The sequence below is a fragment of the Rhinatrema bivittatum genome, chromosome 1 (genome assembly GCF_901001135.1).
Source record: "Rhinatrema bivittatum chromosome 1, aRhiBiv1.1, whole genome shotgun sequence".
In the NCBI taxonomy this organism is placed as follows: Eukaryota; Metazoa; Chordata; class Amphibia; order Gymnophiona; family Rhinatrematidae; genus Rhinatrema; species Rhinatrema bivittatum.
In genome coordinates this window covers 58626181-58652883 of record NC_042615.1, presented here as the reverse complement: position 1 = coordinate 58652883, position 26703 = coordinate 58626181, and the positions used below count along the sequence as shown (strand labels likewise).

Sequence of the window (26703 nt, the reverse complement as noted above, 5' to 3'; positions counted from 1 at the left end):
CTTCTCAACCAGTCAATAATCCTGCCAACATTCTTTCCCAGGCCCCATTCACACCAAGGTGAAAGATCAGGCATTTCTTAGTGGTGATGATCTGATCTGGGTATCTGAGTGTCTCCCATACCTCTGTGGCACAGAGGGTCTGCCAACAAGTGGGAGCCCAGCTATCGAAGCTAGGAAAGAGTGTATTTGTCTCGTTAAGCTCTGAAGATATTAGTCTCTCCTGTCTAAGATAAAATTTTCACACATAGTGGACTGCCCAAAGTCTCATACTGGTGAATATTTCTCCTTGAGCTTCCAGTATTGGGAATAAGTGCTTATATGAGCTGGTCGATTCTTCTCCTGCAGGGAAGTCCCTTTACAAATCAGAAAGGGAAGAAGAGAGATTGGTTCATTCTTAGTGCTTACTGGATTTTCCCCCCCTCAGACCAGTGGCTATCTCCTCTTCAGTTGCCCTCATCTGTGTCATGGCTCAGTGTTTCCCCCATAGTTAGAAGAGGAAGAAGATTGCACAGAATTTCCTTCAGATCCTCTGCATACCTCTCCTCAGGAGGATCTCTGCTACTCCCAAGTTTTTGAATAAGATGGCAAAGACTCTGTCCATCAGTGTAAAGAAGGAAAAGTATCTGAACAGATGCCTTCAGGCTTCTTCAGTTCTATCAGCCTCTAATGAACTCCATGGTTATCCTGGTTTGTTAACTCCATAAAGATCTGCAGATGAGGATGTGGCAGATACTGACATTGTACCCTCTGGTGGCCCAGAAACTGGATCCAAAGTACAGGATCTAGGCCTCCCCTGCATTTGGGATGTTTAAACTACCACATCATGCCTACTTTAAAATAGTCGGCTCAGTGTGGTGCAGCAGTCAAAAAAGCAAACAGAATGTTAGGAATTATTAGGAAGGGAATGGTTAATAAAACGGAATGGTTAAGAAATGGAATGGTTAAGAAAACGGAAAATGTCACAATACCTCTATATTACTCCTTGAATACTTTGTACATTTCTGGTCGCCGCATCTCAAAAAAGATATAGTTGCGATGGAGAAGGTACAGAGAAGGGCAACCAAAATGATAAAGGGGATGGAACAGCTCCCCTATGAGGAAAGGCTGAAGAGATTAGGGCTGTTCAGCTTGGAGAAGAGACGGCTGAGGGGGGATATGATAGAGGTCTTTAAGGTCATGAGAGGTCTTGAATGAGTAGATGTGAATCGGTTATTTACACTTTCGAATAATAGAAGGACTGGGGGGCATTCCATGAAGTTAGCAAGTAGCACATTTAAGACTAATCGGAGAAAATTCTTTTTCACTCAACGCTCAATAAAGCTCTGGAATTTGTTGCCAAAGGATGTGGTTAGTGCAGTTAGTGTAGCTGGGTTCAAAAAAGGTTTGGATAAGTTCTTTGGAGGAGAAGTCCATTAACGGCTATTAATCAAGTTTACTTAGGGAATATCCACTGCTATTAATTGCATCAGTAGCATGGGATCTTCTTAGTGTTTGGGTAATTGCCAGGTTCTTGTGGCCTGGTTTGGCCTCTGTTGGAAACAGGATGCTGGGCATGATGGACCCTTGGTCTGACCCAGAATGGCAAGTTCTTATGTTCATATGCTGAATCCTAGAAAGTGTAATTGTGATCACTCCGCTCTAATACGCTTCCTGGGAAGGATCCAAAAGTGTTGGATGCATTCATAAGAAAAAAGTATTCCAGGGATATGAGGTGGGTACTTGGATGATGGCTCACCAGTTCTGCATTAATGTGTGTAAATATTAACGCCTTTGATGGAATCATCAAACCCAGAGCAGGTGGACTTCTATCAAGCTGTGAAGAAATGAGATAAATCACCTTATCTGTTCTGTTTTCGAAACTTTTGATACCATGGCCAGGATGTCAGTGACTTTGAGTCCAAAGGCTCATGTAGTTACGAACAAGTGGTCTCTGAGAGGACATAACATGATTGTTTTGCAGATGTACCTTATACAGGGGGCAACATATTCTGCAACAAAGTTCAAAAGATGGTGGCTCTGATTAAGGTGCATCAAGCCACCTTATGGTTATCAGCTGAGGTGATGGCCCAGCCTGCTTCTCTCTGATGCCAGTATTTTTCGTATAAGCATCCATTCTTCCAAAGTCATCTTTTAAGCTCTTTTTCTGCATAATTGAGCACCCACTAAGGTGTCAGCCAAAGATCCAGCAGCAAACTAATCTTCCTTTCAGTCAACTGAGGAATTAGATGTGTGTGCTGGATCTGAAAGATGCTTAAGCACACATTCGCATTGATTCTGCCCATCAAAATCTTTTCACATTTGTGGTGAAGGATGTACATTACCAAGCTTTGTAGTGCCTGAAAAAGCAGAATATAAATCAAATAATAAATAGTAAATTCAGGGTGCTCCCCTTTGGCCTTTTAGTTGCCCTGAGGGTGTTCACACAAAGCCTCATGGTAGTAGTGGCACAGCTTTTTCAGCAGGGGGATCTGCATGATCCCATACATGGACAATTGGTTGGTCACTTGTCCATCTCCATCAGAAGTTGTGAAATTCCTCAAGAAGATCATACAGCTCCTCTAGTCCCTTGGTTTCCTGGTCAACTTTGTGACAAAACCAGCTTTGATTTGGCAAAGAATTCAATTCATAGGAGTCTAGATAGATTAGCTTCAGGAGAAAGCATTTCTGCCCATCGTAAAAAGCCGCATTGCTGATGAGTGTAGGGTTTTCCTTCAACAGGACTGAATATCAGCAAGGTCTCAATACAACCTCAGAATGAAGCTGACTGTAGTGAACAGTTGTGGGGTGGAGTGAGGAGAGCTCCACTGTAAAATACTGAGATCTATACAGATTTCCAAATACTCATTCCAATTGTGCTAAACCTGCTCTGCACCATTTTTTTCTATTGGCTGCGTGTTTGGTGTATAAAGATGCTAATTTGATTGAAACAAATTAAAAACATGCATTCTGGTATTTGGAGGAAATTGTTCTTTAGGATATCTAACTGAATTCACCATTAGCTAGCACACAGTTCATTTACCTTTCATTAGAAAACATAAAAGCTGTTTTCAGAGTTGCATTACTGTTCAAAATAATGATTTGGATTTATGAAGCCCCTCTTCATGCAGACAAGTTGCCAGTGAGCTTTATAGTTTAATATGTCAGAAAAATACACGCAGCCACCTCTGAGATGGATATCCTGACAGCATCTTTGTAGCACTGTTACCCAAGGGTAGCTTGGTAATTCATGATACAGAAACATGTTGCCGGATAAAATACTTATCCAGCCATGTAGAGGTGACTGTGACAAATTGTCGGATAGCTACCAACGTTTCCGGATATCTGGCAGCTGCTTCCCACTGCCAGATAGATGGCTAAGTTGGTATTTATCTGGCTTGCTGGCAGCAGCGGCTGATGCCACTTACCCGCCCACGCATTTTTTTTCCCTTTTTAATTATGTTTTGCTATAGCGCTGGAAACGTAACTCTAGCCTTGACCCAGGCGATAAGTTTCCAGTGTTAAAGAAGGTGTGCTGGCCCGATGCAGTCGTGTCTGTATTGGGAAGTAATACTTTGCCCTCATTTGCTTGAGATTTCCATGTGAGGTGCACACATATTCTGCAAGCAAAATTCTTTCCTGCATTGGGAGTAAGTTTTTGCCCACACCAGATAGATGGATAAGTACTAATTTATCCGGCTATCTGGCAACTGCTCCCCACTGCCATATAGCCGGATAAGTTGGTATTTGCCTAGCTTATGTAGCGCTGGCCGCTGTCGCCACTTAGCTCCCTGTGGTAAAATTTGGCCTGTGGCAAAAGCACATTTTACAGGGTTTTTTGTTTTTGTTTTTAACTCCCTGTGCATTAGCATATCATTAGCTTATTGCATCAGGAGTTAAAAAAAAAATAAAAAAATTAACCTGAGTGTTAAAAATGTGCGGTGGAAACCAGGTCACAGTTTCTTAATGCTTAGATTATTGCATCAGGCCCTCTGTTTGTACCTGAGGCATTGGAGGGTGATGTAACTTGCCCAAGGTCAAAGCACAGCAGTGGGATTTGAACCCTGGCTCACCCCAATGACATTAATATATAAAAAAGTGAATACAACCTGAAATGCTGCTTTGAGTCTTGAGTTTTTTCTGTAATGTATTTTTCTGCATTAAGGACAATGAGAGCTGCTGTTTTATCAGATTTAATTTGTGGCAGCAAAAATAGGCTGGATTACTATATTCTTGATGTAGTTATAAGTCATGTGGTTATGAGTCCTACAAATCAGTTGCTAGCAAAAATAGCTTAGTTGTTTGATTTCATTTGTTCCTTAACTTCCTTTTTCAAGCTTTAAAGCTGCTGCTAAACCAGCTCGTCCTCTTTAATGTTTGTTTTTCTTTTCCTTTGAATCTCTTGTTTGCATAACAAATCAGAACCCTTTTGATGAGCAGAGCAGGATTTGAGCAAAGAATGCACATCAGATGTGCAGTATATTCAGTTATTAATTTTTCTCTCTAAATGATGATGCGGTATTCGAAGTGCCTTGAAAGCATCTACATTTATGGTGATTATTAGGCAACAATGTGGCATGCAGAAAATTGCCAGTCAGAATTCCTGTTTCCAAAGTAATGTAACTTCTCTTTGAAAATAAATGAAAGGTTTTAATTGTGTGATTAAAAGGGTGCAAGTGATTGCACAGCACCTACTTAAGCCAAGTACAATCTGTACATATTCTCATCTGCTGCTTACCCACAGTTTTGTAACCTAAGCGGCAGAACATTTTTCTGGTAAATCTAGAAGTTAGAACAAAAATGTCAAGATTTTATGTGGTCTTTATGATTTGTGCGTTTTTCAGTTGGTTAAACAAGTGAAGCTTTTGAAAGTTGAATAGAGAATAGGGATGTGCAGGCCAAAGAACTTTTTGTGTAGATTCATTTTTTTGGTACATCTAATGTTTGTTTATGTTCAGTTTCTTTCCAAAACCAAAATAAACAAAGATTAAAACATCTTTCTCTGAATCCCTCCAACCCCCGCTTCCTCCACCCTCTCAAGTAAACTGTGGGGCTTGGGCCCAGCCTGGGCCTCCCTTGGAATGTTTGATTGCCCCCCCCCCCAAAGATTTTACCAGGATCAGGGACCTTCTCGGCTCCTATTTACTCCTAACCTGATAACGATCCTTTTTAAAAATGGTGCTGGTGGCCCTGAGACAGGCGCCAAAGTGGCATTACTTTGCAAGTGTCTTAGGGCCAGTTGGAGCCTTTTCTAAAAAAGATTGCCTCAGGGCAGGACTGAGTGGGCATGGCTCCTCCCTTTTTTTTGCTGGACCCCAATGGAAGAGATGAGTGGCGGCCGGGAAGGTCACGAACACTGGCAAATTTTCACGGATGGGTGGTTTTAGAGGGTCTGGGCATGCCCTAGCTGGGCTGGGCTCAGCCCATCCAGGTAGGTAGAGCCCCTCAGTTTTCTTTGTGGGGCAGGAAGTGGATTGGTGGACTTGGGGGAGGCTCTGGCTAGGTTCAGGTCTTGCAGCTTTCTTTGCAGGGCAAATAGTGGCAGGATATTGGAGAGCCTTGGCGGATGCTCCAGGAATCAGCCAGTCACGCTTTTATTTATTTATATATTCGTTTGTTTTTTAACATCAAACCAAAAATATCTGAAACTTTTTGGTATTTTCATGCAAAGCCATTTTTGAATTCCATTTGAAATAAACAAAAAATGGCCTTTTTTTTGTTTTGGATGTGCCATTCGTTTAAAACAAATGCATATCCCTATGAGAGAATAATAGAGGACAATAACAAAGAACCAAAACTTACCATTAACTGCCTGTGGGAAATTGGACCCTCCTAAACTGTAGCAGCAAATGCCCATATTACAATCATTGGCCCAAGGTAAAAACAAGGAGAGAAGGGGACATCTGAACATGTTAAAATGCCGAAATCAAAATGGGAACATAAAGGTAAAAACCCAGCAACAATACATTTTGCTTTCAGCAGCTAATCAACAAGGATGCACAAGTGGTTTTGCCAAAATCTGGGCATGGTGTATTTAAGTGATCTGTAATATTTGATAATTTCAGGATTTTAGAGAGAGATTCTGAAAATTTTTAGAGTACAGGTTTTTTAAATTCTTTTTCAGCCTTTTCTGTCATGGGCCAATGATTATATTTTTGCTCCAGTTTGTCAGAGCCCTTTTTCTCACAGACTGTCTGGTGTGTCTTTATTTCTATTTTCTACCACTCAATTTTATTCTTGGTGTAATTGTCCTTGGCCTTTTAGTTCACTTTTTCAAGCTTTTGAAAGACCCAGTTGCTTTGTTAGTTCTACTACTTTATATGTTGCTTGTCTTTAGAAAGCTGCATTCATAAATTCATTTGTTTAAAGGATACCTTTAGCTAGCAATTGTTTGAAGTGATTTAGAGTAAATGAGAGACAAACTTTAAGCATGTAGAGTGTTTGTTTTCCCTTTCCCAGAGCTGGAGTGGACCAGAAAAGTTGCTTGCTTTAGATGAACTCATTGATAGCTGTGAACCAACACAAGTGAAACATATGATGCAAGTGATTGAGCCCCAGTTTCAAAGAGATTTCATTTCCCTGCTTCCGAAAGAGGTAAGGATTACCCATTCTACTGGGCACTGGATTGAGTTTGTATAACGCATCATCTGCTAATTACCATGTTGAGCACTGTCAGTTTAGCACTCTTAATTGGTGTGTTAGAGGGGGCTGCGAGTCGACACACTGCCATGATTTAGTAATGTAATTACTCCTGGGGGAATTCTGCACACAAAAATTTAAAATTCTGCACACAAATCTTAAAGTCCTGCATATTTTATATTGGTCAAAATAACAAAATATACATGGTAGTCTTTAAGTAATTTAGAATGTAAATCAGAAAAAAAGTTATTACTTAAAGATGCAACATTTTAAATATTTTGAGCAGAATTTCCCTAGAAGTTCACTGTATGAGTGTCTCTTCCACCCTATCTCCCTACCCCCCTGGCAATTTCCTTTCACTTTGCCCTCTCAGGCCCCAACTCCTCCACCTGCTGCTATCTCTCCCCTCCCCTTCTAGGCTCAATCCCTTCCACTCTATCTCCACTCCCAGCGTTTGACCCCTCTCTCAATACTGCCCCTCACACAGGCTCCCTCTGTTCCTCTCTCTGTCTCATACACAGACTCCCTCTCTCTAGTGCACATGCACACACCCTCATATGGGCTCCCCTCGCTCTCTCTCTTGAACACACACATACCCTCATACAGGCTTCCTATTATCTCTGTCTCATGCACACACTCATACAGGCTCCCTACGCTCTCTCTCACACACACAGACCCTCATAGAGATTCCCTTTCTCGCTCTCTCTCTCTCTCTCACAACCTCCCCCCCATACAAGGGCTCCCTCTGTCACTCTCTCAGTCTCTCTTGCACACACACACACACATCCCCTCTTACAGGCTCCCTACTCTTTCTCTCTCATGCACACACCCTCATAAAGAGTCCCCTTTTCTCACTCTCACACACATACCCTCATTCAGACTCCACCTTTCTCTTGTACACACACCCACACAGGATTCCTTTCTCATGCATACACTTTCACACAGGCTACCTATGTCTCTCTCTCACACATACCCCCTGCATACTAGCTCCCTCTCTCACTCGCCTCCCCCTCATATAGGCTCTCTCTCGCACACACTCACACACCCCTTCACACAGATCCCTCTCTCACAAAAAAAGCACCCTCACATACACACAATCCCTTATTCACATACACCAGCTCCCAATCTCTCATACACATACACACCCCTTTACAATCTTCTCACATATACTCCTCCTTTCTGGCATCCACTCCCACGCACCCTCACACATGCTCTCTCTCACCCTCCAGGCTCGCATTCTTACACACACATACAACGAAGACTGTTCCATCTTTGCCGCAAGCGGGACGGCCTCCACACGCAGCATGCCTGAACCTGCTCCACTCGCGGCGAAGAAGGAAGCAGTGCTGCTCACGGAGGCTGGCCCGCTCATGGTAAAGAAGGAGCAGGTCCCAGCATGCCGCGAGCAGAGTCCACCCTGCTCGTGGCACACTGGGGCCTGCCAAATTCTGCACAACTGTACAGGAGGAGAATTCCCACAGGACTATGTAATTCTCGGATTAATGCATGCTTCTAAACTCCACTGCCTGACTAAATTCCAGGTACCATGGTAAGATTTCTGTTCCGTTTTATTTATCTGCTGCAAGAATTCCTTCAGTTGTTTGGACCCTGCTGGATAGTTTGGCTTTTTCTATAGCTATTTCTAATAAATGTATACTTTTACGTGCTTTCCTTGGCATCCAAACTAAAGAACTAAACAAAATAAATATTTCTGTCCTGAAATAAAATCAAGTAACTTGGCAGGCTATAAAGGAAAGATATTCCCTTCTCCTAGGACAAGCAGGATGGTAGTCCTCACTCATGGGTGACATCATTAGATGGCGTCCAGCATGGAAAACATTTGTCAAAGCTTCTAGAAACTTTGACTGGCACATTGAACATGCCTAGCATGCTACTATACATGCATCCACACGGGTTCCCCTTCAGTCTCTTCTTTTCCACGCAGCTTTCGCCTCGCGGTTATGGAACTCTGCTCTCTTCAGCGTTTTCTCCGGTCTTAACCAAATGCCTGGCAGTACTGGGTGAACACCTCCACTGGCTGAGGGTGCATGTATTTCCTTACTTGAACGGCTAGTCAAGAGCGCCATTCAGGAGGGGACATTTTGTTCCCTATGCTTGACCATTCATGTGTTGGAGTCCCTCGGATTTGTCATCAACTACCTGAAGTCCCATCTCGCCCCATCACTTCAGTTGCACTTTATCAGTGCCCACCTGGACATGTCACAGGCCCTGGCCTTTCTTCTTCACAATTGGGCGCTTGCTCTGGTGTCTCTGGCAAGTCTAGTCCTCTGAAGCTGACAGGTATCGGCCTAGCTTCTGCTTTGCTTGCTGGTACACATGGCCGCCTCTGTCCATGTTCCAGGGTTCTGAAGGAACACAAAAATGAAATTTCAGACCTATTAGTAAAAATTTATAAGCTATCATTAAAATTATCCATTGTACCTGAAGACTGGAGGGTGGCTAATGTAACCCCAATATTTAAAAAGGGCTCTAGGGGCGATCAGGGAAACTACAGACCAGTTAGCCTGACTTCAGTGCCAGGAAAAATAATGGAAAGTGTTCTAAATATCTAAATCACAGAACATATAGAAAGACATGGTTTAATGGAACAAGTCAGCATGGCTTTACCCAAGGCAAGTCTTGCCTGACAAATCTGCTTCACTTTTATGAAGGAGTTAATAAACATGTAGATAAAAGTGAACCGGTAGATTTAGTGTATTTGGATTTTCAGAAGATGTTTGACAAAGTTCCTCATGAGAGGCTTCTAGGAAAAGTAAAAAGTCATGGGATAGGTGGCGAAGTCCTTTCGTGGATTACAAACTGGCTAAAAGGAAACAGAGAGTAGGATTAAATGGACAATTTTCTCAGTGGAAGGGAGTGGACAGTGGAGTGCCTCAGGGATCTGTATTGGGACCCGTACTTTTCAATGTATTTATAAATAATCTGGAAAGAAATACGATGAGTGAGATAATCAAATTTGCAGATGATACAAACTTGTTCAGAGTAGTTAAATCACAAGCAGATTGTGATAAATTGCAGGAAGAACTTGTGAGACTAGAAAATTGGGCATCGAAATGGCAGATGAAATTTAATGTGGATAAGTGCAAGGTGATGCATAAAGGGAAAAATAACCCATGCCATAGTTACACAATGTTTGGTTCCATATTAGGAGCTACAACCCAAGAAAGAGATCTAGGCGTCATAGTGGATAACACGTTGAAATCATCGGTTCAGTGTGCTGCGGCAGTCAAAAAAGCAAAAAATGTTGGGAATTATTAGAAAGGGAATGGTGAATAAAACGGAAAATGTCATAATGCCTCTGTAGCGCTCCATGGTGAGACCACACCTTGAATACTGTGTACAATTCTGGTCGCCGCATCTCAAAAAAGATATAGATGCGATGGAGAAGGTACAGAGAAGGCCTACCAAAATGATAAGGGGAATGGAACAGCTCCCCTATGAGGAAAGACTAAATAGTTTACGACTTTTCAGCTTGGAGAAGAGACGGCTGAGGGGGGATATGATAGAGGTGTTTAAAATCATGAGAGGTCTATAACGGGTAAATGTGAATCGGTTATTTACTCTTTCGGATAATAGAAAGACTGGGGGGCACTCCATGAAGTTAGCATGTGGCACATTTAAAACTAATCAGAGAAAGTTCTTTTTCACTCAATGCACAATTAAACTCTGGAATTTGTTGCCAGAGGATGTGGTTAGTGTAGCTGTGATTAAAAAAGGATTGGATAAGTTCTTGGAGGAGAAGTCCATTACCTGCTATTAATTAAGTTGACTTAGAAAATAGCCACTGCTATTACTAGCAACAGTAACATGGAACAGACTTAATGTCCTGTCGTGTAGCCAGATGGACTCAGAACAAATGGGTATAGTATGCTCGTGCTAGCAGTTGGAGACGGATCTGACGTCAGCACGGGTATATATACCCCCACAGGAAGCGTAGCAACTTAGTAATTTCCGTCTCCAAAGCAGTTTGGAGAGCCTGCACGCTCGCTGAGCGTGTTTCCAATCTACTTTCTACTTTCTTCTTACTAAATTTCTACTGCAGCATCGAGCCCCACACTCCTGCGGTGATACCCTTGGGGTCCCTCCCCCAGTAGAGGGGAGGGACCGAGGTCTTAAACCTCCCCCGGAGGTTTAAGACCTCGGTCCAGCGGCCAAATCGCGGCAGGGACGTAGCCCCCGGGTGAGGCTCGGGCGTGGCGAGCGAGGCGCCTCGGTCCCGGCGTGGACGAGGCAGCGGGTGCATATCCTCAAACACGGCGTTGAAGGTACCTGCCCTCTCCCTCCGCAGCCAGAGACCGCCCGGGTTCCAGCCGGGAAGCGCCGAGGATCAGGTAAGGCGTACATCTCTTACTTTGGTCTCCGAGGATCGACGGCGTGGCACGCCGTGGAGGGCGCCATTTTGTGGGCCTTGTTCAGGTATTGAGCGCCCGTGATAGGCGCATGTCTATGACTAAGCGCATATTATATACATCATTGTGCGCATATTCCTGACCGCATATTGCTGAGAGCATATTGTATACTATTGAGCGTGTATTGCTAACCGCATATTGCTGAGCGCATATTTAATACCATTGAGCGTGTATTGCTGACCGCTTATGGCTGAGAGCATATTGTATACTATTGAGCGTGTATTGCTGACTGCTTATTGCTGAGAGCATATTGTATACTATTGAGCGTGTATTGCTGACCGCTTATTGCTGAGAGCATATTGAATATCATTGACCATATATTGCTGCCCGCATATTATTAATCGCCTGTTAGATTAAGCGTATATTGCTGCCGCATATTATTGTGCGCCTGTTCTACTAAGCGTATATTGCTGCCGCATATTGTGCGCCTGTTATATTAAGCGTATATTGCTGCCGCATATTATTGTGCGCCTGTTCTACTAAGCGCATATTGCTGCCGCATAGCATTAAGCGCATACTTTTCAATGGAACAGAACGCCTCAGTGTCTTCAGCGGGGGCGCCTCCTGCCTCCGGCATTAAAGCCCTCGGCCTCTGCTCCGAATGCCAGCTTAGAGCCACGCACAGTGAAGAGCCAGACTCCCTATGTGCCCAATGTGAGGAGGCCGTGGGACCCCTCGGGCCAGGACCAGTCTCAGCCACGATTTGCTGACAGTTCCCCAGGGGCTACCCCGGATTTAGTGGGCAGTCTTGACCAATCTGGAATCCCGGGGGATCTTGTGCCCCGGCGATTAGAGACCGCCTCCATTTCCTGGGTGGATCTCTTTAAGGGGATTCATGCCTTTGTACAGATGCAAACGGCTTCCCGTCCAGGCCCTGCGGTTCCTGCTGTTCCTGCCGTGGCTGCGACTGCGGCTGCTGCTGCTGCGGTTGCGGCTCCAGCGGATCCTGTTCCTGGACCCTCACGCCCCTATCGTGAGCGGGTCCTCCCGCCGCTGGACAGTCTGGATCAGTCGGACCAGGAGGTTTCACCGGACAAGTCCGAACTCCCGAATGAAGGGGAACTTCCCTCAGGGATTGAGCCATATAGAACCATGAGGCGATTCTTCCCTAAAGAGAATCTCTCGGACCTGGTGTCTCAGTGCCTGGCGGAGTTGGATATTACGGGTCCCAGTGCTTCGGTACCCTCCGCGCAGAACCCCCTGCTGGAAGGTCTTCGTCCCACAGCCCGCCATTTTCCATTCTTGCAAGCAGCACAACAACTGATAGATTTGGAATGGGCTGCACCAGCGGCCGCATTCAAAGGGGGTCGGGCCCTGACAGGCATGTACCCACTGGCACCGGCTATCCAGGAGCTGCTGGCGTGCCCTCAGGTGGACGCCTTGATTAGCGCTGTGGTCAAGCGCACTACCATTCCAGTTGAGGGGGGGGCAGCCCTCAAGGAGCCTCATGACCGGTGTCTGGACGCCATTCTGAAACAGACCTTTGAGGTGGCAGCACTATCTTTGCGGATCGCAACCTGCTGCACAGTGGTGACGCGTTCCTGTTTGTCACAGGTCAGGAACAATGCTCCAGCAGCTGACATGGAGTCAGCTCTCTCGTTACTCACGGATGCCGCATCAGACCTGGTCCGGACAACAGCCAAGGGGATCTCATCCTCTGTAGTGGCCAGGAGGCAGCTCTGGATCCGGAAATGGTCAGCTGATGCTCCTTCGAAGACACGCCTCGCCAGATTGCCCTTTAAGGGCTCTTTCCTGTTTGGCAGCGACCTTGATAAATTGGCCAGCACATGAGGCGCCTCTCCAGTACCTCGACTGCCGGAAGATCGGTTCAGAAGGAAGCAGCGTGCCTTTCCAAGGCCCGCCAGGGGTAGAAGCTCCCAGCGCTTCATTCCCTACAGGAGTCGCTACCAGGCACCACGTCCTCAGGCCAGGAACCAGTCCTTTCGGACCAAGCAGCGCAAGAGGGGAGCAGGCCCGGGCTCAGGTCCTGGCCACGCCTCACAATGAGAATCCGCCGATTCATCTGGGGGACGGAGCCATAGGGGGCAGGTTAACCCTCTTCTACCCCAGATGGGTCGAGATTACGTCGGACCAGTGGGTCCTCGCCATCATCCGAGAGGGGTATTATCTGGACTTTCATCACCTCCCTCCGGACAAGTTTGTGGAATCTTCATGTCCCACATACAAGAAGGCAGCATTGGAAGCGACCCTGGCGAGGCTCCTGTCCTTGAAAGCCATCATCCCAGTACCTGCCTGGGAAGTGAATTCTGGACACTATTCCATTTATTTCATGGTACCCAAGAAAGGGGGGCACCTTTCGGCCCGTACTGGACCTCAAGTCAGTCAATGGATACTTAAGGATCCCGAGGTTTCGCATGGAAACTCTGCGCTCCGTCAAGACCACAGTACAGCCAGGAGAATTCCTCACGGCATTAGACTTATCGGAAGCCTACCTGCATATCCCGATCCATCCGGATCATCAGCGCTACCTACGCTTCAAGGTTCTAGGACGCCACTTCCAATTCCGGGCTCTGCCCTTCGGGTTGGCCACGTCACCGCGGACCTTCACCAAGGTGGTCGTAGTGGTAGCGGCGGCACTCAGACGGGAAGGAATCCTGGTCCATCCCTACCTAGACGATTGGCTGATCAGGGCGAAATCACGGGAGGAGAGCCATCGGACAACCGACAGAGTGATCGCCCTTCTGGAAAGCTTGGATTGGGTAATCAACCTCAGCAAGAGTTACCTACAGCCTTCCCAGTCGCCGGAATACCTGGGAGTACAGTTCGACACCCAGGCAGACACAGTCAGTCTCACTACCAAGAGAAGGTTAAAAATCCAGACGCGTATCCGGTACTTGATGGGAGCCAGTCGGCCCATAGCTTGGGATTATCTGCAGGTTCTCGGTCTCATGGCATCCACCCTGGAAGTGGTACCTTGGGCAAGGGCCCATATGAGACCTCTACAACACTCCCTGCTCTCTCGCTGGAGCCCCCGTCTACGGAACTATTCCACGCACCTACCTCTGCCTGCCAGAGTAAGGACCCAGTTACGGTGGTGGTTGCAGTTCAACCACATGAGCAGGGGGTTGAAGATGTCCTCCCCCACATGGACTCTGCTCACCACAGATGCCAGCCTGAGCGGCTGGGGTGCACACTGCGAAGGACTTACCGCACAAGGGCGGTGGAACAGAGAAGAGTCAGCGTGGAACATCAACCGTCTAGAGGCTCGGGCAGTCCGATTGGCATGCCTTCGATTTGCTCACAGACTGAAGAACAGAGCAGTCAGAGTGATGTCAGACAACGCCACCACGGTGGCATACATCAACCGTCAGGGCGGAACCAGAAGCCGACAAGTATCTCTGGAGATCGCCCCACTGATGACTTGGGCAGAGGCGAATCTTCAGGACATCTCCGCCATCCACATTGCTGGGAAGGACAACACCACGGCAGACTTCCTCAGCAGAGGAAGCCTAAATCCGGGAGAGTGGCAGCTGTCACCCACAGCTTCCAGATGATTGTGGATCACTGGGGGATTCCGGACATGGATTTACTGGCAGACAAGTCCAATGCTCAAGTACCCAGATACTTCAGCCGCAAGCGTGACCCGTTCTCACACTGAATCGATGCCCTGGTTCAGCCATGGCCTCCAGGGACTCTGCTATATGCCTTTCCTCCGTGGCCTCTGCTGGGCGCCATTATCCACAAGATTCAGAAACACCGGGGCCTAGTTCTTCTAGTGGCACCAGACTGGCCAAGAAGACCCTGGTACACGGACATGAGAAGACTGCTGGCAGGGGAGCCTCTTCCCCTGCCTCCTCTACGGGACCTTCTATGTCAAGGTCCCATCCTTCACGAGGATCCAGCTCAATTCTCTCTTACGGTCTGGCCATTGAGAGGGCTAGACTGAAGAAAAGAGGTTACTCGGAGCCCGTGATAGATACACTCCTCCGAGCTCGCAAATTTTCCACATCCCTCACCTAATTGAGGATCTGGAGAGTATTTGAAGCATGGTGCGACACTCATGGCACCAATCCACATGCGACCACAATCCCTATTGTGTTGGATTTCCTGCAAGATGGACTTCAGAAGGGTCTCTCCCTCAGCTCCATCAAGGTTCAGGTGGCTGTGCTGTCTTGCTACGGTCCCAGGAGGGAGGGCAAGACCATTGCCAAGCACCCAGATGTTTCTCGCTTCCTGAAAGGAGTCAAGCATATTCGTCCGCCACTGAAGTGGCCTGTGCCCTTATGAAACCTCAACCTTGTTTTGGATTTCCTCGCGGGATCCACCTTCAGACCCCTTCGGCGCCTGTCTCTCCGTTCTCTCACTTTGAAGATGGTGTTCTTGCTGGCTGTATGTTCAGCACGCCGCATCTCAGAGCTACAGGCACTGTCCTGCCGTGATCCCTTTCTCAGAATCACTCCTGAGGCTATCCATCTTCGGACGGTTCCCTCCTTTCTACCTAAAGTGGTTTCACAGTTTCATCTTAACCAAACCATATCCTTGCCTACCACGGCGGGTTTGAAGAAATCTGAAGAAGGGCAACATCTGCATGCCATCTCGACATTGGCAGATTGCTGCCCAGATATCTGGAAGTGACACAAGAAGTACGAAAGACGGACCATCTGTTCATCCTGCACAGCAGAAAGAAACAAGGTGAAGCGGCCTCTCGGCCCACCATCGCCCGCTGGATTAAAGAAGTTATCAGAGCAGCTTACGTGGAGGCCGGGAAGTCTCCGCCTCTACAAGTCAAGGCTCATTCTACCAGAGCACAAGCGGCATCCTGGGCGGAATCCAGGATGCTGTCGCCGGCAGAAATATGTAAAGCAGCGACATGGTCCTCCCTCCATACCTTCTCCAGATTCTACCGTCTGGATGTCCAGGCCATGGAGGACACAGCATTTGCGAGGGCGGTCCTACATGGTTCTCAGGCAGCCTCCCGCCCAGGCTGGGAGTAAAGCTTTTGTACATCCCATTTGTTCTGAGTCCATCTGGCTACACGACAGGAAATGTTGAGATTACTTACCTGATAATCTCCTTTTCCTTAGTGTAGACAGATGGACTCAGCATCCCGCCCAGCTGCCTGTGTACATGGGTTTCACCGATTCAAGGTAAGCCATGTCATCTGTTTCCATAAGAGCGTACACTCTACCAGGTGTCAACGCCTTCCGGTTGGGAATGCTGGCGGTCTCCAGCTACTATCAATCGGTCAGGGGAATCCTGTTTCACTATTTCACTGAGCGTCAGTACACACATCCATAACAGCTTTTGCAAGGAAGATTACTAAGTTGCTACACTTTCTGTGGGGGTTTATATACCCGTGCTGACGTCAGATCCGTCTCCAACTGCTAGCATGAGCATACTATACCCATTTGTTCTGAGTCCATCTGTCTACACTAAGGAAAAGGAGATTATCAGGTAAGTAATCTCAACATTTTGGGGTATTTGCCAGGTCCTTGTAGTCTGGATTGGTCACGTTGGAAACAGGATGCTGAGCTTGTTGGACCATTGGTCTGATCCAGTATGGCATGTTCTTATGTTACTCCCTGGGCTCACTTGCATATGCAGAGGACTCAGTTGACCCTGAGGTCTCAGTGGTAACAGGCCACCCAGGACTTCAGTGTGTGCATTCGTGTCACGCCGTCTCTACAGACCTCTTTATCTTGGTGGTAGAGTCTGCCCAATCTGGAGCAGGAAGCTCCTTTTCTGCGTTCCTCCCCCCCGACCCACGATATGCTTACCACAGATGCTTCCACTCTGGGTTCCTCCGCACACAAGGTCTTTGATCCACTCAGGAAGCTCAAAGCCAGATCAAATTCTTGGAAGCTCTGGGCGTTCCGGGATCACGTGTCCAACTAGGCAGTCCTGGTACAGACCGACAACCAAGTGGCAATGTGGTACATCAACAAGGAGGGAGGTTCGGGGTCGTTCCTCCTGTGGCAGGAGGCTGTGCAGATTTGGTGCCGGGCACAATCCCAGGGCATGCTTCTCCGGGCCATCTACCTGGCCGGGACGGAGAATGTGGTGGTGGACCGGCTGAGTCGAGCATTCCAACCCCACAAGTGGTCCCTGGATCAAGAAGTAGCAGATCGCATCTTCCGCCTTTGAGGGATCCTGGACATGGTCCTCTTCACATCCCCCTGCAACAACAAGGTGAGCCACTTCTGCTCCCTGTATAGGGGGGAAGGCAAACCATCTTCAGACGCCTTTGCCCACCATTGGGGCAAAGGCCTTCTGTATACGTATCCTCCGCTTCATCTGGTGGTGAAGGCTCTCTTGAAGCTCCAAAAGGACAGGGGGAGCATGATTCTCATAGCCCCTCGTTGGCAAAGACAGGTTTGGTTCCTGCTCCTGCAGGATCTCTTTGTCAGAGAACTGATCAATTTGGGGACCTCCTGGACCTGGTCATGCAGAATCAAGGCAGGCTGCGCCATCCCAACCTTAGGGCATTGTTTCTGACAGCCTAGATGTCGAAAGGCTAGTTTGGCAGCCCCTTAACCTCTCTGACAGCGTGTCTCGAGTCCTGGTAACTTCCAGGCAGCCTTCCACCAGGAAGTCTTAAAACCTGAAGTGGAAGAGATTTCCTTCTGGTGAGAGAGTCATTGCTTGGATCCATTCTCTTGCCCCACTCTGAGGTTGCTTGATTACTTGCTGCACCTTTTGTACACTGGTCTGAAGACTAACACGATCAGAGAACATTTGAGTGCCATTGGTGCTTACCACCAGGATGTTGATGGTCCGCCCATCTCTGTGCAGCCAATGGTGGGGCGATTTATGCGGGGTTTGCTTCAGTTGAAGCCTCCTCTGTGGCCTCCTGTTGTGTCCTGGGACCTCAACATGGTGTTGGCTCAGTTCATACCAGACCCTTTCGAGCCACTGTGCTCCTGTTATCTGAAGTACCTGACCTGGAAGGTCATCTTCCTGGTTATGATCACTTCGCCACACAGGTAAGCGAGCTTCAGGCTTTGGTGATGTATCTGCCCTACACGAAGTTCTTTCATAGTAGGGTGATCCTCTGTACTCACCCTAAGTTCCTATCCAAGGTGGTGACTAATTTTCATCTTAATCAGTCAATCATTCTGCCCACCTTTTTTTCCCAGGCCTCACTTGCACCAGTGCGAACAGGCTCTGCACAGCTTAAGAACATGGCATACTGGGTCAGATCAAGGGTCCATCAAGCCCAGCATCCTGTTTCCAACAGTAACCAATCCAGGCTTCAAGTATCTGGCAAGTACCCAAAAACTAAATATATCCCATGCTACTGATGGTAGTAGTAGCAGTGGCTATTTTCTAAGTCAACTTGATTAATAGCAGGTAATGGACTTCTCCTCCAAGAACTTATCCAAACCTTTTTTAAACCCAGCTACACTAACCGCACTAACCACATCCCCTGGCAACAAATTCCAGAGTTTAAATTGTGCGTTGAGTGAAAAAGAACTTTCTCAGATTAGTTTTAAATGGTGCTATATGCTAACTTTATGGAGCGTCCCCTAGTCCCTCTATTATCTGAAAGAGTAGATAACTGATTCACATTTTCACATTTACCCATTTTAGACCTCTCATGATTTTAAACACCTCTATCATATCCCTCCTCAGCCATTTCTTCTCCAAGCTGAACAGTCCTAACCTCTTTAGTCTTTCCTCATAAGGGAGCTGTTCCATCCCCTTTATCATTTTAGTCGTCCTCCATCACAACTATATTTTTTTGAGATGCGACAACCAGAATTGTACACAGTATTCAAGGTTTGGATTGCAAAGAGGGCCTTAGCTTTCTGCCTGGAGCAGACAGCAGGCCATAGGCAGTCCATGCAGCTCTTCATCTCTTTCGACAAGAATAGATTGGAAGTTGCGGTTCCAAGCAAACACTGTCAAGCTGGCTGGCAGATTTTATTTCCTTCTGCTATGCGCAGACAGGCTTTCAGAGAAGAGGCTATGTCAAACCTCACTCCATCAGAGTCATGGTAGCTTTCCTGTTGGAAAGTAGTTTTGATACTTCCCACTGGTTCCGAGTCCATCTATCTACACACTAGAAAATGGAGACATTACTTACCTGATAATTTCGTTTTCCTTAATGTAGACAGATGGACTCAGCTTCCTGCCCTCAGCTGCCACATGAGTGTGTCAATAGTCCTCCTATGGGGCTCTAGGTCCCGAGGGATTACTGGTAAATGTTCATCCCGTCCCTAGCTTGGGGTACCAAGAATCTTATCTGAGTTCCATGTTTATGGTTGGTTGAGTTTTTAATCATGCTTTTAATCAAGTTGTTTGCTAGTCTGTCCACAGTTGCTTTTTTGAAGAGGATACTGGCAGGCTGGGGTCATTGCAGGGTTATGTATACTATAATGTCTGCTTGCTCTGTCTCCATCTGCTGGCAGGGGAGCATAAACCCACTGGTCTTGAGTCCATCTGTCTATACTAAGGAAAACAAAATTATCAGGTAAGTAATTTCTCCATTTATAAAAAATGCAGAGGAATAATGAATCGTGACTTTGAAATTATACTTTGAGCATACTGGTTTGCAGTAAACATACTGTCTGGAACAATCTGTGTAAATGTCATCTGTAAGCCACATAAATCTGCTGACTTTTTAGGGGGTTCAATACTTTTACAAGCTACTGTAGATGGTGCTTATTTCTGTTCAGAAAGATTCTACATACTGAAATTTTTAGTTTCGTGCCTATACAGGATTCATTTTCTGACATACTCCCATAACTGAAAGAGGGGGTATGATCTGCAGTAAAATACCATGAAACATGCTGGGAGAGAAGAGAAATAAATGACATCAAATACTTAAATTGATTTCTAAAGCCAGACCATCATTGGAATATCAGATCTGTAGATATAATTATTGCTTCTGTTTGGAATTTTTGTCTAGATGGATATGCCTTTTATCTGTAGCCCATCACTAGATTCTTGATGTCCTTGATATCTCTACATAATTTCTGTGACACTCTTGTTAGACATCTGTGCATCTGTTCGAGCTTCTGTCACATGACATTGATAGTACTTTCTTCATATTAGGACAATCTAAAGAACTCACCAGCAACACAAAGATCTTAATATCCTTCCTCTTGAATATTTATCTTTGCCTTCAATATAAATTTGAAAAGACAACCATCAACATAAGCATTGCAATCAATTTTTATAATAACCTTATGAACTAATACCCATTAAGTACAAAATAAAGAGTTTATTTCCACATATGAAAATCTCAATTTATATTACTAGTACAGGGTTAGCCAGCTTTTCACACATCAAGAACCAAGAAATTGGAATGCACAGTACCAAAGAACATCAGGTTTTCTAAAGTCAAGGGGTCTGGGGAAAAGGGAGCATAGCCTCTTCTACAACAGTATCTCTTCCCATCTCAATCCCCACTGGTAACAGAGTGAACTGTCTCTCACAATCCATACACCAGGCTCTCTCTTTCAATCCTCCAACCTCCTGTTCCCTCTAATCTTTCAATTCCCCCATAAGTCTCTTGTCTCTTCCTTGTCCCCCTAAGTCTTTTAATTCTCCCACCCTGTTCCCAGCAGTATCACTCCCTCACTTGTCCCTATCTCTGTTGATCCCATCCTGTCCCCCAGCAGTTTCTCTCTCAACTCCCTCACCTTGTCCCCTCCAACATCTTTCATTTCTCTTACTTTGTACCCACCAGTTTCTCACTCAATCCTCCCATTCCCGTCTCTGATCAGCATCTTCTTCTTTCTTCCCCTCCCACCATGCTCTGCCCAACATCTGCCTCTCTCTCTTTCTCACTCCACCCCCAAACAGTGGCTCTCAGCCCTGCACATTGTTCCTACCATGATCTTTCCCAGCAGCCCCAGCATAACATTCCCCAAACTTCACAAGAACAATGATTGTGGCTTAACAACTTCAACACCTCCCTTTCCCACCCATTGTGCTTCTCTGCCTGCCCCCCTCACCCTCTGCCCACCATCAAGATATTCTTTCCTTCACCACCATTTGCTCTCTCCTCTGCCCCCACCCCTCTTGCTTTCTCTCCCTTTGATCCCTACCTTCTAATACCTTCTCTGGTTCTCACATACAGCCTCCACCATTACCCCTTCTGGCTTTCACACACTTCATCTTCCTCAGCAATCGCCCTTTTTTAAGTGACTCCCTTCCAGAAGCATTCACCCCCTCTTGCACTCCTCCCCTCTCCCGCATGTGTCTCTCTCAAATTCTTCCCCTCCAATCACTGTCTCTCTCTCTCAATTCTCCAACCCTCTAGCTTCCATTCTTCTACCTGCCCCATCATCCCTTCTGGCTTTGTTACCCTCCCTCTGCCCCTTCAACCCCTCTAGCTGTCTCGCCCTCCTTCACACCCTTTGGCTTTGTCACGTACACCTCATCACCACCTCTGCCCCATTCTGATACCCCCTGCTGCCGCCGTTCACTGACTTTTTTTACACACATACCCTCCTCTGACTTTCTCACACCTTTCTATTGCTTTTCCCATTCTTTTGAATCCCCTTTAATCCACATCCCTGACTCTCTCATTCTTTCTTTATTCCCCCCACATGGCTTTCATATACTATTGCATCCTGCCCTCTCTCCCTCCCTTATTTCACCCACCCAGACTCTGGTCCTGTCAGACCTATTGCAGAAGTGGTGGCAGTGTGGACTTTGGGGAGGAATAAGGTACCAGATCAGTTTGCATTGCTGATTTAAAGGGAGATGGGTAGGGAAACTATATTAATGCCCCCATTGCCTAAGAACCTCCTTATGCTGTGCCCCCCCCCCCCTTGTGACATTCACCCCTTTTCATGTCACTGCCCCCAGAAGCATTCACTGCCTCTTAAACCACTTCTCCTTCACCTCCCCTAACATTCACCTCATGCGCTGCTTTCCCAAGTATTCCACTTCATTCACCCCTTTTTTCTTGGCACAAAGTTTTCTGGCCTCAATGGAGCTCTGGGAAGACTCCCTCCTCCACTCTACTGAATCCCAAGTCTTGAAAGCATAGTGAGCTGCTGGGCCTGGGGCTGTGTCCACTCCAGCCCCTCACCACTAGACACAGTAGACCAGAGAAGAGCTCTCCAGGCAGCAGGTGAGGTGGGGGATTGGACAGGATGATGAGGGCTAGAGCAGGGAGGTGACTCGCTATTATGTAGGCTCCAACCTCACCCTCTTCCCTTCTCTCTTGTCCTCCACTGCTGCTGATTACAGGGGGTGTGGGGGGAGTGATGGATAAATCTCTTATCCCTGCCCCAGTCCCCTCCCATCTGCCTCTGCAGTAACCAGCAGCACTGTGAGCTTAGAAAGGGGCTGGAGCAGGATGGCTCTTCTCCGCTCTCTTTTATTCTGTGTGCTTCCTATTCTAGCCTCTACCCTCACGTTCCTAGTTTCAGTAGGTTCCTAAATTTAGAGCTCTAAAAAGTGGGTGACTACAAAAACATAAGAATATGCCATACTGGGTCAGACCAAGGGTCCATCAAGCCCAGCATCCTGTTTCCAACATTGGCCAATCCAGGCCATAAGAACCGGGCAAGTACCCAAAAACTAAGTCTATTCCATGTGGTGGAGTCAGATCAGAAAATCTAACTTAAGTGCTTAGCACTGATTTTTAGCACTAGTCACCTAGCTTAGGCTCATAAATTTGTGTGAATTTTCAGCTGAAAACTTAGGTGCCTTCATTTAGGGGCTCAGCTTTTTTTTTTTTTTGAGTACCAGTCTCTATGAATATTAAAAAGAAACAGCTCTGTAACTAATACATGAAAAAGTGATGAGACAGTGGCAGCTACTCAGCAGCAAGTCACTTCTTTATATAATGTATTTTAATTATTTTCCAAGATAAATGTATTCTTCAAAATCATTTTTATAAGCAGAGGAGATTGTGATGCTCTGTGGTAACAAAATTTGTTAGACATACCTGGATATCCTCAGGCTTCTTCTTTCCTTTAGAAGTGCTAAAAACTGGCATGTGGGCCAGTTTCCTTCCCCTTTTGGAGGTATATGTGATCCCATGTATGCTTATATTGATAATAGTTTCAGTGCCAAAAATAACCCAGCCTACACTCTTGTGTCAGCTGGAATGATACCATTAATACAGAATGCTCTATCAGGAGTTTCTCAGAAATGATGATCCTAACCTCCAGTCTCGAAAGACTAACCCACACATATCATAATTACTTTCTATTCAGACATGATAATCCAATTTATTAGTCAAACTCCCTTGGGTATAATGTACCCAGTTGGAAAATCTAGGATGACCCCCAACTCAAGATTTTACTACAGTTCTGGTGACAGAGATTGGCAAGAACTGATTTACATAAAGAGTGAAACTAATATGAAAGATCACTTAATGAGGGCTGATCTGAGAAAAAGCACTGTAAAGATAATTTCTTAGTAAAACCGAAAGAAGTAACCATAGAATCTCACAGCTGCTGTCATGATAGAAAGTAGAACAGAGAGGAATGAAAGGTGGTGACATTGGGGTGCCTATAGAATGCAGTGGAGATTCCAGATAAATAAAATGGATATTTATCCCACCTTTTAAAATGCCCAAGGTAGCTTACAGCATTATTTAGCAATTCAGGTACTGGAAGTCCATGCCCAAAAGTATTTAGTCTTAAGTGGGTGCCTGAGGAAGCAGAGATAGTGACTTGCCCTAGGTCCCAGAGTGTTGCTGTGGGGGGATACCTCCATGTCATCACATTGCTATGATGTGAGCATATAGATACCATCACAAGGTTGAATGGTGCAAAACAGAGCTCTGTTGCATACATGTTTCCTGAAAACATGACTATACCCAGAGAACTGTGAAACATTTTTTGTGCTTATTTACTTGAACTAGAATATTACATGAGAGAGGAAAAAGATCATCTAGTCTTGATGAATATATGCCATTTATTTAAAATAAATAAATAGGTAGAATTTCAACACCTAAGAATGGGGGTATAAATAAACTTCTCAATGAATACAGGAACAGTAACAGAAATGAAGTGACCAACTGCTGTGAGAATTCATAGAACACCATAAGTATAGCACAGTATTTATAAATAAAAAAGGTTTGTATGAGCAAAGCAGCAATAAAAATCTCTCAATTATTAAAAATTAAACCAGCAGGAGGCACAGATTGTACAACTATAAACCATGTAAGCTGATAAACATTTCAGGTCAAACAGAGCAAAGTAAGACAGCTAACTATGTAAATCAGCCAATCGAAACAAAAGGCACCGAACATGCACCCAATTATGCTTGAGACATAAGCTACAACCTCCCAATGGAGGCAAGATGTGTGGCTGCTGTGTTAGTCCATTAGGAGGCAGGTACATTATTGGAATTCATAAAAAGGCTGGGACAAGCACAGATGATACTTAGTGGTGGGAATGCCAGGGTAAAAATGCTAAAATACTTTTGTTTGGTTTAGTCCAGGGGTGGACAATTGCGATCTTCAAGAAGCACAGCTGGCCTGGTTTTCATGATATCCACAGTTAAGATGCATGAGATATAGCTGCATACAATGGAAGAAATGCGTGCAAATCTATCTCATGCATCGTCATCATGTGCAAACTGAAAAACCAGGCGTGTTTATGGTTCAGTGAGGACCATAGTTATCCATCCCTGGTTTAGTGCATCTGACCCAAAGTGCGATGCTCACAAAATCCACCAGCATGTGATCCATATATCTCATTAATGTAAATATATCGCATGTACCTAGAACATCTATAGTGCAAGAAGTAAAGTTTGGGGGATCCAAAATGGCTGCAGGCTAGATGGATATTGTATGTGGTTTTCCTTCTTGAATTCTGTAACATGACAAAAAAGGGGAAAACTGTAAGAATTCTCTAAGGAACTATCCTTTTGTACAATTGGTTCACAGCTGAGATATCAGCTTGGAATTTATTCTGAGCTGGCAGCAGAGGCTCTTGATCTCAAACAGACTCCCAGCCCAGACGTTTTGCAGCTGCTGAAAAGTCTGCAGACAAGATTTGTACTTCAGGAGGACCTTGGACCAAAGAAGCCTCTGATATTTTCAACTGACTTGGCAGTCTGCTTGAGATCAAGAGCCCACTGCTGGTGGCTAAGAAGAAATGCTAGGCTGCTTTCCTAACTGAGAACCTTTATCTAGACTTTTTATAAAAATAGAGAAAAAAATCATTTATTTATTTATTTATTTATTGGTTTTTATATACTGCCGTTCATCCTAGGATATCGCGTCGGTTTACAGGAAAACAAAACGTCAGAGCGTTGTACATAGAACAAGGTAGTAATAGTGTTTGGTGCCTCTCACTATCCTTGCCAGTAAGTGCACTGCCATGGTAAATGGTAATATGAGACTGTATAACACATGTTGATAATTGTCTTATTCTACTCCCTTTGAGGTGAATTTTTAAAGCCACAGAGATACACGCAGATCTTTCGCAGCGTACACATCTCAGAAGTTTTCAAAGTGGGGCGTGTTTCGGGTTGTGAACCAAAGATGTGCATGTAAATACTATTGTGACCAGGCATGCACCGAGGGCCCCTTGCTGCGTAACTTTACTTCTGCTATGGATACTGTGTAAGTTAAAAATGTAAAGAAAACTAGGTAGATCTGTGGGGTTTTAAGGGTTGGAGCTAACTGGAAGTGAAGGTTATCAAACTGGGAGGGGGAGGGTGGAGGACTTATCTCAATTAGACTGGGGTCGAACTAGTAAAACTGGGAATGGTGTCAGCATGCTCCCTTTTAAATTTCCCCAATTTACACTGTAGAAGCTTGATTTGCGCGCACCCACTTAAAATTTGGTGCACATATGTGTGCAGCCAGGCAGCTTTATAACGTGCGCGTATGTTATAAAATGGCTGCGTACCTGGGCGCATGCCAGTTTGAAAATTACCGTCCCTAAGTATAAAATAGTCTAAGGACAATTTTCACAGCCATTTACATGGGTAAAAGCCATTTTTCCTGTGTATACTGCTGTCTAGAATCTGCTTTCCCTCAATGCTGCTAAAAAGTATGTACTGTTCCGCATTCAGAGAAGTATTCCCAGGAGCATGTTTTCTTCGGAGGAGGATAATAGTGTACACAGGAGCTGATGTAATAAAACCCATGGTGAAATCGGCACTAATTGTCTTCACGTTTTGTTTTTTTTTAACACATGCAGCAAAAGCAGGTGCCTCCGCGGGATGTAAAAAAAGATGTGTATGCAAATGAGATGCATACAGAAGTAAAACGGGTGCAAAATGCACACAAATACGTGCAGTCCAGGCCCTATGTAATAGACCACGCAGAAACCTGCGCTGAAACCCGCATTAATAAGGTGATCCACGAGTGATTCTTGGGGCGAAAGCCTTCCCTTTTTAAAAAAACAATGAAGGCGGCAGTGGTCCAGGAGTGGAACTGAAGGTGGATATCACAATGTCTAACCCCCTTCTCCGACCACATTGCAGCTGTACCAGAGATTTGTACATCTGACCCACAAAAATGTTCCAAACTTCTGGAAAAAGTGAAGGTAGTCCATGATTACTCCACAGTAAACAGGTCTGCAAACACGTGCTTTAACTTAACTCCTGCCTTGACCCAGGCACTAAAAAACCCATGTTCAAAAACTTGCACAAACCGGTGCACGGCTCCCTCATAACCTGCAAATAGTTAATTGCCTCATTTGTATGCACTCATGCTAAACCAGATGCGGTTTTTAAAGTGGATTTATGCGCGCGTTTTTTCTTCACT

General features: G+C 45.7%; 1 protein-coding gene across 7 annotated transcripts in view; it reads left to right on the top strand.

Moving 5' to 3' along the window:
- Positions 1-26703, top strand: part of FBXW7 (F-box and WD repeat domain containing 7) — an 808352-nt gene that overhangs the window by 699917 nt on the left and 81732 nt on the right. For all 7 annotated transcript variants that reach the window (XM_029607316.1, XM_029607232.1, XM_029607399.1 and 4 more), the window contains one exon: positions 6436-6570. In XM_029607316.1, the coding sequence (XP_029463176.1) occupies positions 6436-6570 (135 nt within the window). The remainder of the gene's footprint in view (positions 1-6435; positions 6571-26703) is intronic.